The 13,795-nt window shown below is 37.6% G+C and overlaps 1 protein-coding gene across 1 annotated transcript in view; it reads left to right on the forward strand.

Moving 5' to 3' along the window:
- The window catches only part of UBA2 (ubiquitin-like modifier activating enzyme 2), a 17,166-nt gene extending 12,208 nt beyond the window's left edge, over nt 1-4,958 (forward strand). Inside the window, exons 14-18 of the mRNA XM_009707989.1 lie at nt 129-284; nt 849-945; nt 1,399-1,504; nt 2,307-2,443; nt 3,885-4,958. Of these exons, the coding sequence (XP_009706291.1) occupies nt 129-284; nt 849-945; nt 1,399-1,504; nt 2,307-2,443; nt 3,885-4,066 (678 nt within the window). The 3' untranslated portion in view covers nt 4,067-4,958. The remainder of the gene's footprint in view (nt 1-128; nt 285-848; nt 946-1,398; nt 1,505-2,306; nt 2,444-3,884) is intronic.
- The last annotated feature ends 8,837 nt before the right edge of the window (nt 4,959-13,795 follow it).

The raw sequence follows: 13,795 nt of genomic DNA on the forward strand, positions 1-13,795 counted from the left end.
AGGCTTGTCAAAGAGGATTAGGGAACAGGGACAACCTGTGAGACTAAGAGAATAAATCTGTAGGAAAACAGGTTTTATGAGTGCTGTTACCTTCAGAATAACTTGTTTTATTCTTGTCTGTCCTCAAGATTTTTCTGAACAAGCAGCCAAATCCCAGAAAGAAGCTATTGGTTCCTTGTGCTTTGGATCCACCAAATCCTAACTGTTATGTATGTGCAAGTAAGCCAGAAGTGACTGTGAAACTTAATGTACACAAAGTTACTGTGTTAACACTCCAGGATAAGGTAAATCTTGAATATTAGCTCCAGCTTTTATTTTGATTCTAATACTGTAAATTATTAAAGTTAGGTTTCTGTTTGATATATTTTGACTGAACACCAGCTGTTTATATTTGCTCTACGTTTTGCATTTCTCTCGGCTACAAGAAGAGCTAGATTAGCCAGTATGCTTCTTGCTCATGTGTGCTTGTATATCTTGTGAAAGAATGTTTGTATTTTGTAACTTTTTGATGGTTTTAAAGCCTATTCATATCTAACAGCAAAAAAATAAAGTTGTATTTCAGTTGAATGGTTCAGTAGCCACATTACAGTTGCGTAGTCACAACTGATTTGTAATTCTGTCAATTTATGAAGTATTCTAAAAAAATTATTCAGCACCCCGAACCTGTAGTTTTCAGATAGCAAAAATATAATGATTTTTGTTCATGGAAGTAAAAAAAAAAAAGTATAGGCTTTCAGCAGATGCCTGAAAATGGGCCAGGATAAGAAAATCAACACAATTCAAGGTTCTTTCTCTTATGAGTGTTTTTAAGTCAGATATTGATTAAATAATCATATTCATCTTTTCAGATAGTGAAAGAAAAATTTGCTATGGTAGCACCAGATGTACAAATAGATGACGGAAAAGGAACTATTCTTATCTCTTCAGAAGAAGGAGAAACAGAAGGTATGCATATTGAAGCTTTTTAGATAAGAGTAGATAAAAACTAGGAAGAAACCAAGATACACAGAATGGAAGTATAGCAAATGTTCTAGTGTTCATCCTAGAGACTAATATTTGAAGAGAACTGGATTTGCAAGTATTTAAAGTGACTTGAGAATAGCTAGTGGTGTTGTCTACAAGCCTATTGTAATACAAATATTATCTTAAAAATGTTCCTAAATGAAATAACAGTGAAGTGCTTGAACATGATGCATGGGGGGTAAATGAGTCAAAGGTAAGTAGCTTTACCTCCTGATAGGCTTCAATGTCAGCTTTTGCTTTAAATATAGCTAATAAATGTTAACCTTGTGTTTCTACATAAAACTTCCAGAGTACTCATTTCATCATACATATTCAGGTATAAAGCATCTTTATATAAATAGATGTATACACTGCAGTTTTTCTCTATTTTTGTAGCAAATAACCACAGGAAATTATCAGACTTTGGAATTCGAAATGGCACTCGACTACAAGCAGATGATTTCCTCCAGGACTATACACTGTTAATCAATGTGCTTCATAGGTAAGGATTCTGAAATAATTATTTTTGTGTATATATGTAGAACAGTTCCACAGGGAATTTCCAACTCAGAATTTTAAATTCATGAATAAAGCTCAAAGATCAAGCTGTGGAAAGAAAATATAGAGGTAAAAGAGGAATTGTTACCTTTTATGATTTTGTAGATTTTAGGGGCTTGTTTGGGGTTTTTTTGTTGTTGTTGTGGTTTTGTTTTTTACAACAGTAATTGGAAAAAGTTTATTTGAATAATTTGTCATTACACAACATAAAAATACAGTGCAAAACCAAATTTACTGTTGTGGCAGCCAACAAGTGAGAAACTGCCTTTTAAAAAACAAAACAAAATAAAAAAGGCAAAAAAACCCCCAGCCTGCTGGGGTAGTAGATCCTCTGCTTGGCTCCCTGTGTTCAGATACAGCAACGCAAATAGAAGTCACTTTGAAATAATTGGTGTGTGTATTTAACCCTGGATAAGTAATACACATATTATACACAGTAAACTAACACACTGCACTTTCAGTGAGAATAGGAATGTGACATTGAGGAAGAAAGGTAAGCTCAGGTAATGATTTTTCTCATTCCTAAGCATTTTAAGTCATGGCACTGGGTGGAACAGTGTTTACGAATAGAGAAAGCATACATTATAAAGGAGAGCTGAACAGATTTTCCTCTCTTTTTAATACATTTTTCTCATTTTGTCAAGGTTGCAGGGTCCTTTAATATTTGAATTACATACTTTCTTTGTGAAAAAGAGAGTTTTTTTATTTTCACCTGGTTGTTCAAAAGCGTATGTATTTTTTTGCAGTGAAGACCTAGACAAAGATGTAGAATTTGAAGTTGTTGGTGATACCCCTGAAAAAGTTGGCCCTAAACCGTCAGAACCAACATCCAAGAACATTACCAATGGTAGTGATGATGGAGCACAACCCTCAACATCAACAGGTAAGTAACAGTAATCAATATTAAATAAAACAAAGTAGTCTTTCAGTAGCACAGTCCAATTTAAATAGTTGTCCTCAGTTTTATGACTTAACTTTGCCAACATGAAATAAAAGGCATTTAAGTTGCCTCTGTGTACAAATATAATATTAAATAGAAAATGCAAATTTATGATTGTTACAAAATGCACATTTAAGGTTGTTACAAAGGTTTACAGTAAATACACACTGAAATTATATTATTTAACTTGCAAGGGCTTGGTGGGATGTCAGCTTAAGTGCATCATTGGCACAGTGATTTAAATAAAGTTAGACCCGTTCTATCTGATGGTCACGCTATTGCTTGACAAAAAAGAATCAACCAAGTTTGTCACTTTCTCCCTACAGATTAAAAATTACTTTGTGGAGGTCTTTGCTCGTGTTTCATTTTGTTAATTTACGAAGAGGTCTTTATTATCTGCTTACAAAATAATTATTTTTCACCTACCAAGCAAAGCATGGCAAGAAAATAGTATTTGCTATTCAGGAAGAAGTACCATCAACTTCCTAATGTAGAGTGTTTCTTTGAACATACTCAAAATAGTTGAACTGAAATGAATACGGGATGCTTAAGCACTGAAGGCTAATGTACTGGAAACATCAGACTGTTTTATAGGGGTAGCGTATGAATTTGAATACTTGTGGTGACAGAGGTAAGTTAGGCATCTGTAGTTCTGTCTTACACTTAGGTAATGTTCCTTTGCCTGTCAGATGGTCCTGTTTAAGATACGTGCACAAGTATGTAGTCACTTTGACTTGCCTCTTGTTTCAGGGGAGATTAAATGCTAAGAGTATTGATAAAATTGATTTAAAATTATATAAAAATATTAGCATAAAATTAGTTTTTATTTCAAAACAAACAAAATCTGCTAGATGTCTTTAAAGTTCACGTTTGGTTCTATTTTCCCTTCTTTTTGCTATCTGTTGTTATCCTTTAGCTCTTTAAGTCTGCTCACTCATCCACTCCTCCCTCTCTTTGCGTGTTACCTCTCTCATGGATCATGGCTTCTAGTGGGAGTTCTGGTGAATGCGCTAGTGAAGGGAAAGGCTGGACTATAGCTCAGTGTGTGTAAAGGTGCTTTTCTCAAGGACTGCTGCAGACAGCATGCAATTCTTCTATTTTGTACATGCAAAAAAAAAATTGTGCTAATTCATTTCCCATATTTTGGGGTTATTGCAATATTTTCCATACATCTAGCAAAGAGGGAATAACAGTGTGAAAAGCCCATTTTGTACTGATTTAAGAAAAATTCAAAATGCTCTTGCAATTGAATGACAAAGAATACGGATAAAGAATGCTCCAAGATGTATTTGTTGTATTAGAGATGTTTTTATGTGTGAAATCTGGGTGGAGAGTAGACTTATCCTTGCAGTATCCATCTCAATTAAAAACATATATTTTGCAGCTCCAGATCAAGACGATCTATTGATTGTTGATTCTGAAGATGAAGGTACTTCAAGCAATGTTGATGATGATATGGAAGACAAAAGCCGCAAGAGGAAACTAGAAGATAAAGAGTGTGTCAGTACAAAGAGAGCGCGTACTGAGCAGACAGAAGAGCAAGATGAAATTATAGCATTAGACTGAACATGCAAATGCCCCTTGACAAAATGATTCAGATAATACGATAACAGCATATTATATTGGGATGTGAAAAATGTCCAGAACTAGACTAATTTTTAAGGCCTTTTTTCCAAGTGGATACCAAACCCCTGGCTTAAATAATTTGTGTCTGTTTCTCTTGATGATAAAGCTCTCCTGTCAATAGACTCAGGAGTTTTTCCATATTAACTCCATATATTAAATGTAGTAGAAACATAGTTTGTAAATACTTACAAATAAGTATTTGCGTAAACAGTCATGAAAAAAGCATGTTATTTTTGTGTAAATACCTTTTAGGTATAATTCAATAGGACAAAAAAACCCTACTCTTGTTTAGTAAAGGGTCATCATCTGTTGCCCAGATTTTAAGTAACTACATTTTTATTTTTTGCTTGAATAAAACTATTTTTAGCCTAGTCCTAAACATTTTTCACACCCTGAACAAGTAAAGAAGAAAACTCGATAAAGCAAATTAGTGCCATGTTTTAATAGTGTTCTTCAACTGGCACTATGTACATTACTGTAAAACTGTTAATTTACTCAAGTTTTTCAGCTCGTACTGCCTGGTATGTCAATGTAAGAAGCAAATTTTTGTGTATTGTTACAGTTTCAGGTTATTTATATTTGATGTTTTGTAAACTCAGATACTACTACTATACTGTACATCTGATGGACCAAATAAATGACATCTGAAATACTTGCTATATTTGCTTGCACAGTCCAAGTTTATGCTGACTTATGGGATTTTACAATGTATAGCCTTCAAAAATTACTGTATTATTTTCATTTTTCTAAACATAACCTAGTAGTACAGAACTTAAGCTTCACTTGTTTGAGGTGAAAGGGGAATTTTTTTAATAAAACTTTTGTGAATGTTTTTTTTCTTGGACAATCAATTATTGGCCTCTTCAGTTGGAGCATCTGCACCACCACAACACACATGCTTTCACCACCTCATGCCTTCAGAAAGAAGAAAGCACTGGTCTTTTATACGGTACACTTTGTGCATAGTACAAAAGTGCAATGTTTAGAATTGGTATCTTAAACTCAACTGCATTCGTTTAGCTATTTTGGTAGCTCTCAAAATTATCAGTGTTGATTCTTAGAATGCATTAATCAGCCATTTTTGTCACTGCACTGAAATAACTTTCTACCTTTGTATTAGTGAACTAAAACTGCTTCTATCCATAGATAAGTATGCAGAGTTAGCCTTACACAGCAGAGGAACTGAGCAGACAAGAGTTACTCTATTATGGTTTGCAAACTGAATTTTAAACAAGATGTTAACTGTATAGAAGAAGAATGCAAAAAAACCCCAAACCAGCAGCTTTTTAGGTTTTGGTTCCTGCATCTGGTTCTGTCTAGTACAAAGGCCAGCTTGTCATCAGCGTTAAATTGCCAATGCAGTGCAAAACTATGATTCTATGATGCAATTAATTTTTTGTCTCTTCTTTTAGGTAGTAATAGCTTTGCATTGCAAACATGCAGTAGCTTGTTTAGAGGCATAGTATTGCACCGTGAAATTAAATCCTTTTGAGTTGGTTGCTTTTTGGCCAGCACGAGTGAAGACTGAGAGGTAAAGATGTAAGTAAGAGGTGTTACAGAAAGGATTTCAATGCTACAATGGGAAGCTTTCATAGTTCTTGCCATAAACAGTCAAAGCACTAGAATTTAATATGCCTGATTACATCTTCCAAAAATTAAGGTCAACATTTTCTTTTTTAAGCTTTACTAAAAATAAAAGTACTGGTTTATTAAAGTAGTCGTCAAATGGCTTGTTATTTGTTTAATAAAATGTGCTTCTCATTGTGACATGACAAAGCTTTATCTAAGCTGATGCCATGTATAATGTGTCTAGGATGGGGTGGTCCCATCTCACTCACTCCCTGAGAAATTTCCCTGCTTGTACAGGTTGGTATACAAGGATTTAGCTTTCTAACTCTCTTTTATTACTTTAACAGTAGAGGCTATAATTCTGGTAACTTTATCACATTAGTTTTACTGAAGTTGAGAGTGTTCATGACTTTTCCAGAAGTTGAGCGGTATGTGAGCTGAATTGAAATAACATGCAATGCCAACAGATTTGGAGGTGAAAAAGAGAGGAGGGGAGCTACGCCGTCTCACTGGCTTCTGCTCCTTGAGTTACTAGTGTTAACAGCATAAGATTACAGTATTCAAATGATTTCTTAAAGTATTCAGGATGCTGCTGTCCAAGAAGATACTCATCATAGTTTCTCAGGGCAGTAGGCAGCTCTGTCAATAAGGCCAGATTGCAAAAATGCTCAGAATTAATAAGACATTGTATCTTAGATGGGGGGGAACCACTGCAGGACATTGGTTAGGTTAAGTTTTAGGGAACCATTAAGTAATTTTAACGATGCATCATCATTTGGTTTGCAGCGATGAAAGGTAGTCTAGAATTTAACTACATAAGCATTTACATCTCGATGTATTTAGGAAATGTAATTGTGCTGTTCTTATCTGGGTAGTAAGTAGTTAGATGGCCAAAAAATGCTCCTAGATCCTTCCTGTAAAATACTTTAAATTGAATTATTTTTAATACATTTTCTTTACACAGGCTGCTTCTATAGAATATGACAGGCTGTTCCTATAGTGTCAGCTGTTCTATTTGGTTCTTGTTAAGTTTGGCAATACTGAATGAACCACTAAAAATGCAAACTGCTTCTGTGCTAAATGAAAAACTGCTTTTCAGAACTGATGGAGTATGAGTGTCCTTAATTGGCTACTAGTCACCAACATTGAATTAATGTACAATTTTCCAACTTCAACATTCTCTTACCCTTGAGAGCAAATTATAAATGGAAGCATTTATTAAGCTTTCAAGTAATTAAGAAAAAAAAAAGGCAAGCCACTTTTTTAACTGACAATTTGTTCAACTCCTAATAGCAGTAATATTGATACAGAAGGAAGTGTAGTTGGAAGACGCAAGATTTAAATGTTATAATGAAGGAGAAATTCTCCCCAGTGCCTTAGCTTGGCAATCCTAATGTAGGCTCTGTCTTCACGAACAATTTTTGAGCCAGGCTCATTAAATCAGTCTACAAATTGCTATTTGCAGTGATACAAATTGGCCATTCTGTCACATAGTGTACTCTAGTTATTTGTTTATACGGATACAAACTTCTGTAATGCAGATAAGCTTTTGTGGCTGCTTTTCATGGTAATAATTCATTCTTGACACTCGTACTTTTTATTTATTTAGCAAATTTGAGTGCCATGTATGAAAAGGATAAGAAAAATAGTTGAATATTTTAGCGTAGTTGAATGCAAATGAGAGTGTATCTAGTATCTCTCTTGCACGCTATTAGTTCAATATCCCTTTTCTGCAGTAGAGCATGGAAAGGAATATTGACCACCACTGATACACAACAGTTAACTAGAGATTCATTAAGCTGTTCTGACTTACGGTGAAGAAATTTAATCTTTCTGATTCTCAAAGCATCTAGAGAATCACTCTTAAGGGACAATTAATAACCATTCAGGAGAAAGAACTTTTGGGGCCATGATGACAGCCTTGTACCAGCCCATTTCCTAAAGAGCAACTTTAACCTGTAGATAACCATTTAATGTTTGTAGTAGTTCTATGTGACATTTTAATTTTGCTTTATGAAACCATTTCATTGGCGAACCACTGAGAGAGATGCATGCTTTCCTGGCCCGTTGACTCTGACAGCTGACAGACAGATTGATGTGCCATTTCAAGTTCTGACCTTTACATCAAAGACTTCTTGCTAACTGTTTATTAGATCCTAGCAGATAAAATAGGCTTGTGTTCAGTTCGTATATACCATTGACACCTGCTTCAAGCCTTATCTCTACTGCCACAAATTTTAAATTTGGATCAGAAAACTAAATAAACACTGAATTAAGGAAGATAAATTTGTTTTTTCCCCATGTTCTGTTTCTGTGCCTATAGGTATACTGTCTTTCTTCTCTCTGCAGCTATAAGGACAAGAAGCCTTCAGTTTTTGCGTCTAAAATACTGAACGTGCAAGAAAGCAGAAACTAGGATCAAAGTAATACAACAAATCTTACACAGGTCAGTCATCTGTTTTTTGCTTGCCTGAGATTATTTCTGGGCTAGTGTCTAAGCAGAATGATTACAGAGAACATACACCTACAGACAAAGGGATAGGAGGGGGAGGCAATTTAATGCTTTGATTTGGAGGCCTTGATTCTTCTTTAAGGGAGGAATAGGATGAAGTAAATAAATGTACTCCTAGATATAGTTAGATATCTGTTTATATTAAGAGAAGAAAATTGCTGTTTAGTTGCATGTCAGTGTCTTTGTCTTTCTCATCAGCATACTTCTTCACTCACATGAGAAAAAATGAGAACTTTTCAGTATGATTTCCTAAAGAAAAGCAACATTTGAAGCTACTTCCAAACATTAAGCAATTAGTGATCTCAAAGCTACTGCAATTCTACAAGTAAGTGGCCGTAGATAAGGAGAGACGGACCCACAGAAGTGCTTCTGTGGTGGCACTTAGCCTTTCTAGGTGTGGTACTCGCACGCCTACCTGGTGGTGGGTCTGTATGCAAGTCCACAGGGGAGTTTGATGCATTTTGCGCATCTAACCAGTGATAACTGGAGGTAACAGGGGTGTGCTGGGGAAAAAGGGGAGGCCAACACACCTAAATAGAAGCTTAGGAAGCTGCTAGGAGCTGTGGATATTACGAAGGGGACAGAGAGAAGGTGGTATGTAGGTGGACCTGGGAAAGAATTAAAGGTGTTGTAGAGGAGGAGTGCCAGAGACAGAAGAGCACTGACAAGTCTGTTGAGGGTAGGTGAATATGGTGGGAGGAACCTGGAGGTACTGTGTATAGGGGCTGAGGACTGGGTGACTCCTGTAGCAGTGGGAGAGCTCTATGGGACAAAGGGAGCGACAGGACTGCGGCATTATTGGGGATTTAGAGAGGAGGTGACAAGCTGGAGAATGCAAATGCTGCAGAATACAGACCTGTAGGAGACCGACCTTCGTTAGTTCCATTGCTTATGGAACAGCTCTATACTTGCAAATTTGTTCATTATTTTCAGGTAACAAGTGTTATCTCTATAATACCATTTTATATGGAAAATACCATGAAATGTCAATGTAACTGGTGTTCTCAACAAACCAATGTCCTGCGGAAAATACCATGAAATGTCAATATAACTGGTGTTCTCAACAAACCAATGTCCTCTTTCTTCTGAAACTATCCTTCTCATCATAGCTGAAGTGCATGGTATTGTCAGGTCAGGAGGCTGGCACTGGTAGCCTGCCTCGTTTCTTGAATGGGTCTAAGGAGGTGCATACAGTTAGTCTGATACTTTTCACCAGCAGAGAATAGGGGGGCATGTGTATAGCAGTCTGGCCCTCACGCAGTATTTCTATTTGTTACTGAACGCACTGATGCTATCTGATTTCTTTGCTGGATGGTGGTTTGCAGTATTGTAATCAGGACCTTCTTTTTATCACGTCAAGATAAATTTTAGCTCTGTAGAGTCCCAAGTTTGTTTTTATATTTCCAAGTCTCTGAAAGAAGAAGCTATATAACCTAAGACCTCCTTAAAAGTACTAAGTGGGTGCATGGCTAACTGAGCTGGCCAACTAAATTATGTATTTATGCAAATATAGTGGCTGCTATTAAGCTAACTGATTGTGTTTGAATATACAGGGATTATGTCCTGTGATTGCAAGGAAGTATGACTAAGGCCACATGCAGTGTCTGAAGTATGAGCCAATAAACTGCTTTGGCCAGAAGTTTTATTATCTGAAATATGTAACAGGAGTGGAAGATGAAACTCTAAAAGAAATAAGATACTTAAATGGTCTATTAATCGTAAGTGCTTGGACATGATGTTGTCTGTCTAACCAAGCACATTCACAACGTGCCTGTTGTGACTGGAATTTTACACGGTCTGTCCCAAGTTATATTTGTGCAGCACATTGAATAGCTGCATTTGCAATAAGTAAGAAAAATGTAAAAAATGTTAAATAGTGTTTTATTGCAGATTTAGAATGAGAAACGACCTGTAAGCCCGCAGAGTAGTGTTAGTCAAAAATATTTTAAATAGTTGTGCCTAGCAAAGGTAGCCATTCAAACACAATGTGTTCTGTCCACCAGAAGATGGTGCCCTAAAACACATTCAATAATTTCAATTTTTAAAAGCTGTGATCAACTGCAAATGAGTTTTTAAAAAACGTCAGAACAAGGTGATTTGCAAACAAATCACCCAAGTCCAAATACATATTAATATCCAAACTTCATATTCCAAAAAGCTTGCTTATACTTAGTTATCACAACACAAATTAACATACAGGACCCAGACAAGCAAACCAAAGCAATATAAAACAAATACAGCTACCACTTCAAAGACAATAAAAACTTCAGTCCCCCTTCCAAAATTAAAACATTCCTTAGCATATTTTTTTATGAATTTCACAAGTGTTTTGGTTTTTAATTGGGCTTAAAACAGACCAAAAAAAAAAAAAATCATTACATTCCTCACCAAGAAACCAATCAATTTGGAAATCAGAACATTAAATCCCTGAGTGATAATAAGTCTTATTTACCTTGTGGACTTCAAGGTATAATTTAATTGTTTTCTTAATGTTGGAGACAAGGAGGGAAATTGAAAAAAATCAGGTAGCATCTAATTCAATAAGCAAATCTGTGGAGCAGCTTCAAATTGTTAAATCGACGAAGTGAGACAAAGAACTCCCTCCTGCATTGTGTCAGTAAAACCACATCTGATGCATCATACACCGCAACACAAGTCAGAGGGATTTTTGCCATTGTCTTCAATAGGGCTAAAGTTTCACCGGTGAACTCTCACATTTACAGATTCTCTGCTTTGTTGGCAATAAACTGTTTGCAACTCAGGGAGACAAAATCCCCAGCAGACCATCAGGTCTCCCTGCCGGTTGGCTTGGGCAGCATTTCCTTGAAGGCACTGACAATTAGAAGAAAAGGGAGCACACTCCCTGTGAGGCCCAGCCAGCTGATATTCACAGATCAATAACTCCACCTGGCTTTTTTGCTCCCTTTAAGTCTTAAACAAAGGAGTTTATTTAACAGAAGCAGCTGGCTTTCCTTAATATCTGATTTACTGATATAACTTAAAATCAGGCATAAGGATTACCACAGCAAATTAAGAAATGAAGTTCAGCTTTTATAATATTCTGTGACAGTTCTTGTGCTCCTAGCTGCTGAAGTGTGAGTCTTTTTCCAATATATACATTTTACTGCTGGTTGTTAATATTAAGCAAATGCACTTAAATAAAGTAGGGAGAAATCTAAGTCAGGATTGTCAAGCTGTAATTGCCCAGTACTTTGGGTTTTCTTGTATATAACAATAGGATCCCCATCGTTCTCCTTACTACAGCAAGAGCAGCTTTAGCTCTACGCTTTTTGTTTGCACAGCCCGGTACATGTGGTCCTCTATGAGAAATGCGGCAGTGCTTGAGTGTGCTATGTGCCACTGCGAATATTTATTTCACCCATGTGGGCTACACCGGTGGCTATAGTGTGGATAAATGTTATGTTCATTATGCATATGACCGAAATACAATTTACTGGTGAAGAGCAGGTCGGTAGTATTGCCCCAGCAGCAGGGCTGAGACGGGAACACAGCACAGGGATACTCTGACCCAGGGCTGCAGCAGGCTCAGCTGGGCCTGGCTTTGAGGATTTACTTACTGAGCATAGGCTTTCAACAGTAAAAGTAAGTGATTTTTATAATTTGATCCACACTGCTTACTAGAAAAGGCTGTTTCCTTAGATTCCCCAAGTTCTCTCGGTCCCCAGTAATGTTTTTCCCATGAGTTCATAACAAAGCATGTGCTTTAATGACTTACGTACCAAGAGGCTTACCGTAGAAACTTGCTACCTGCTGGCAGCAGTAGCAGTATAGAACTGCGCTGCCTCAAAAGGTGGAACAAGGGCAGATTTGTGGCTAAGAAGGACAGAGCTACAGAAGGACAAGCTGCTGACTTCCCACAGCATCAGCTCTGCAGTTCCTACTGCAAAGATAGCTGCTCAAAATGCTTCCTTGCATGAGCACACAGGCAGGGCCTCCCACTCCGTCCTACCTACTCTGTTAGATTAATAGTAAAATTATCTAATGTTCTAAAGTTTTTTTAAAAAACAAAACCCAAAAAACTTAGAGTAAATTAATTTTTCTTTACACATGCTCTGATGGACCAAGTTCCCAGGTTATCCATGAGCTTTCCTAGTTTCTCAGGAAGACAACCTTATAAAAATTGGCGATAAGTAGTTCAAAGTCAGTAACGGGACCGAACACCCTAGTACAGGCCGCAGGAACGACTGACGAAGGAGCTCTGCACCAGTACACTTGAAGGCAGCAGGCAGTGAGACGCCCACTGCCCCAAAACTAACTTTGTGCAGGGGTCCCAGATGCGGTAGATGAGGGCTCAAGTTAAGGGTGATTCCCATGTGCCGTGTGGAAGGAACCTCTCTTTGTTGTTGGCAGGTACATGTCCACACTATGTGGCTAACAGCATAGTTGGTGTCTTTGCTGACAGCTTTACCAGAAAGTCCAAGGCTTGAATGGGACAGGGACTTGAACTGCTGCTTTGATCCCGCTCGGCGCTGTGGCATATTTGCTGGGAAGCTTTTGCTGCTGATGCCAAGGGCCTGTGCTGTGTTAGTTGCAGCAGCGATGGTGTGCACCAGGACGCACAACTGCAAGAGGCACTTTCCACCATCACACACCTGCAGACTAGAGAGGTGAAATGTAACTTGTTCCACGAGTAGGAAGCTGCAGAAGCACACGGTAGCAGCTTATTTAGGAGATTGGCAAGAAGTATAATGAAAGATGTGAACACATATTAGAAAAGAGCACTTGACTCCCAAAAGTAGTTGTATTTGCACACGTATGTTCACATCAACAGTGTATTACCTCTCCCATGTCTAACAGATTTGCTTTTCAGGTCTTGCTCTGCATGTTTACATGGCTGGATTTTTTTTTTTTCCACTTGCCACCCCTGTACACACAAACAAACAGATTGCCAATCAATTGCCCTCCACAGCTGAGGACATTTTTGAGTGCACAGTTGCTTTTAATGTTTAATTAGGTATGATAACAGGATAAAATGTTCCTGGCACTGCAGAGTGCCTACAGCTCAAACTTGCAACATACTTCTCTTCTCACAGGGTGCTCAGCACCTAGCAGCATAAGGACACCGCTCAGGTACCTACCATTAGGGCTTCATCATCATTTCTGCCATCAACACAAATGATCGTCAGGGATTTGCAGTTTAGTTGCAAAGATTAACTGTAGGCTACGCTTTAGTATTGGAGGTCTCAGTTCCGTAGCCATTTCGGGGGTGTTGTTTTCTGACAGCCTTTTTAACGTGTATACAGGTGAAAATGGCAAGCAGTGGTGGGTCTTGTTACTCGATCAACAGATGAAGCTCTTGCAAAGTTACCCAGACGGTAGCATGCTTTTCTAAACTCGTGTCAATTCATAGATTGCTTTGGGCCACAATATGTTTATCATATGTCTTAGTACTGCCTTTTTTTTTTTTAAGCCTAAATAACTAACTGCAAATAATTATCAGCTGCCGTGCTAAAGCACAGGTCGCTTTAGCAGAGTCACCTGGCCAGTTCTGGGGATTTTGCACAGGTGTGAGTCATTTGCAGCAGCGAGATGTTAGTAATTTTAGTCGGCGCTCCTCAGCCGCAGCC

This window comes from Cariama cristata, unplaced genomic scaffold (assembly GCF_000690535.1).
Source record: "Cariama cristata isolate BGI_N322 unplaced genomic scaffold, ASM69053v1 scaffold22719, whole genome shotgun sequence".
NCBI classification, from domain to species: Eukaryota; Metazoa; Chordata; class Aves; order Cariamiformes; family Cariamidae; genus Cariama; species Cariama cristata.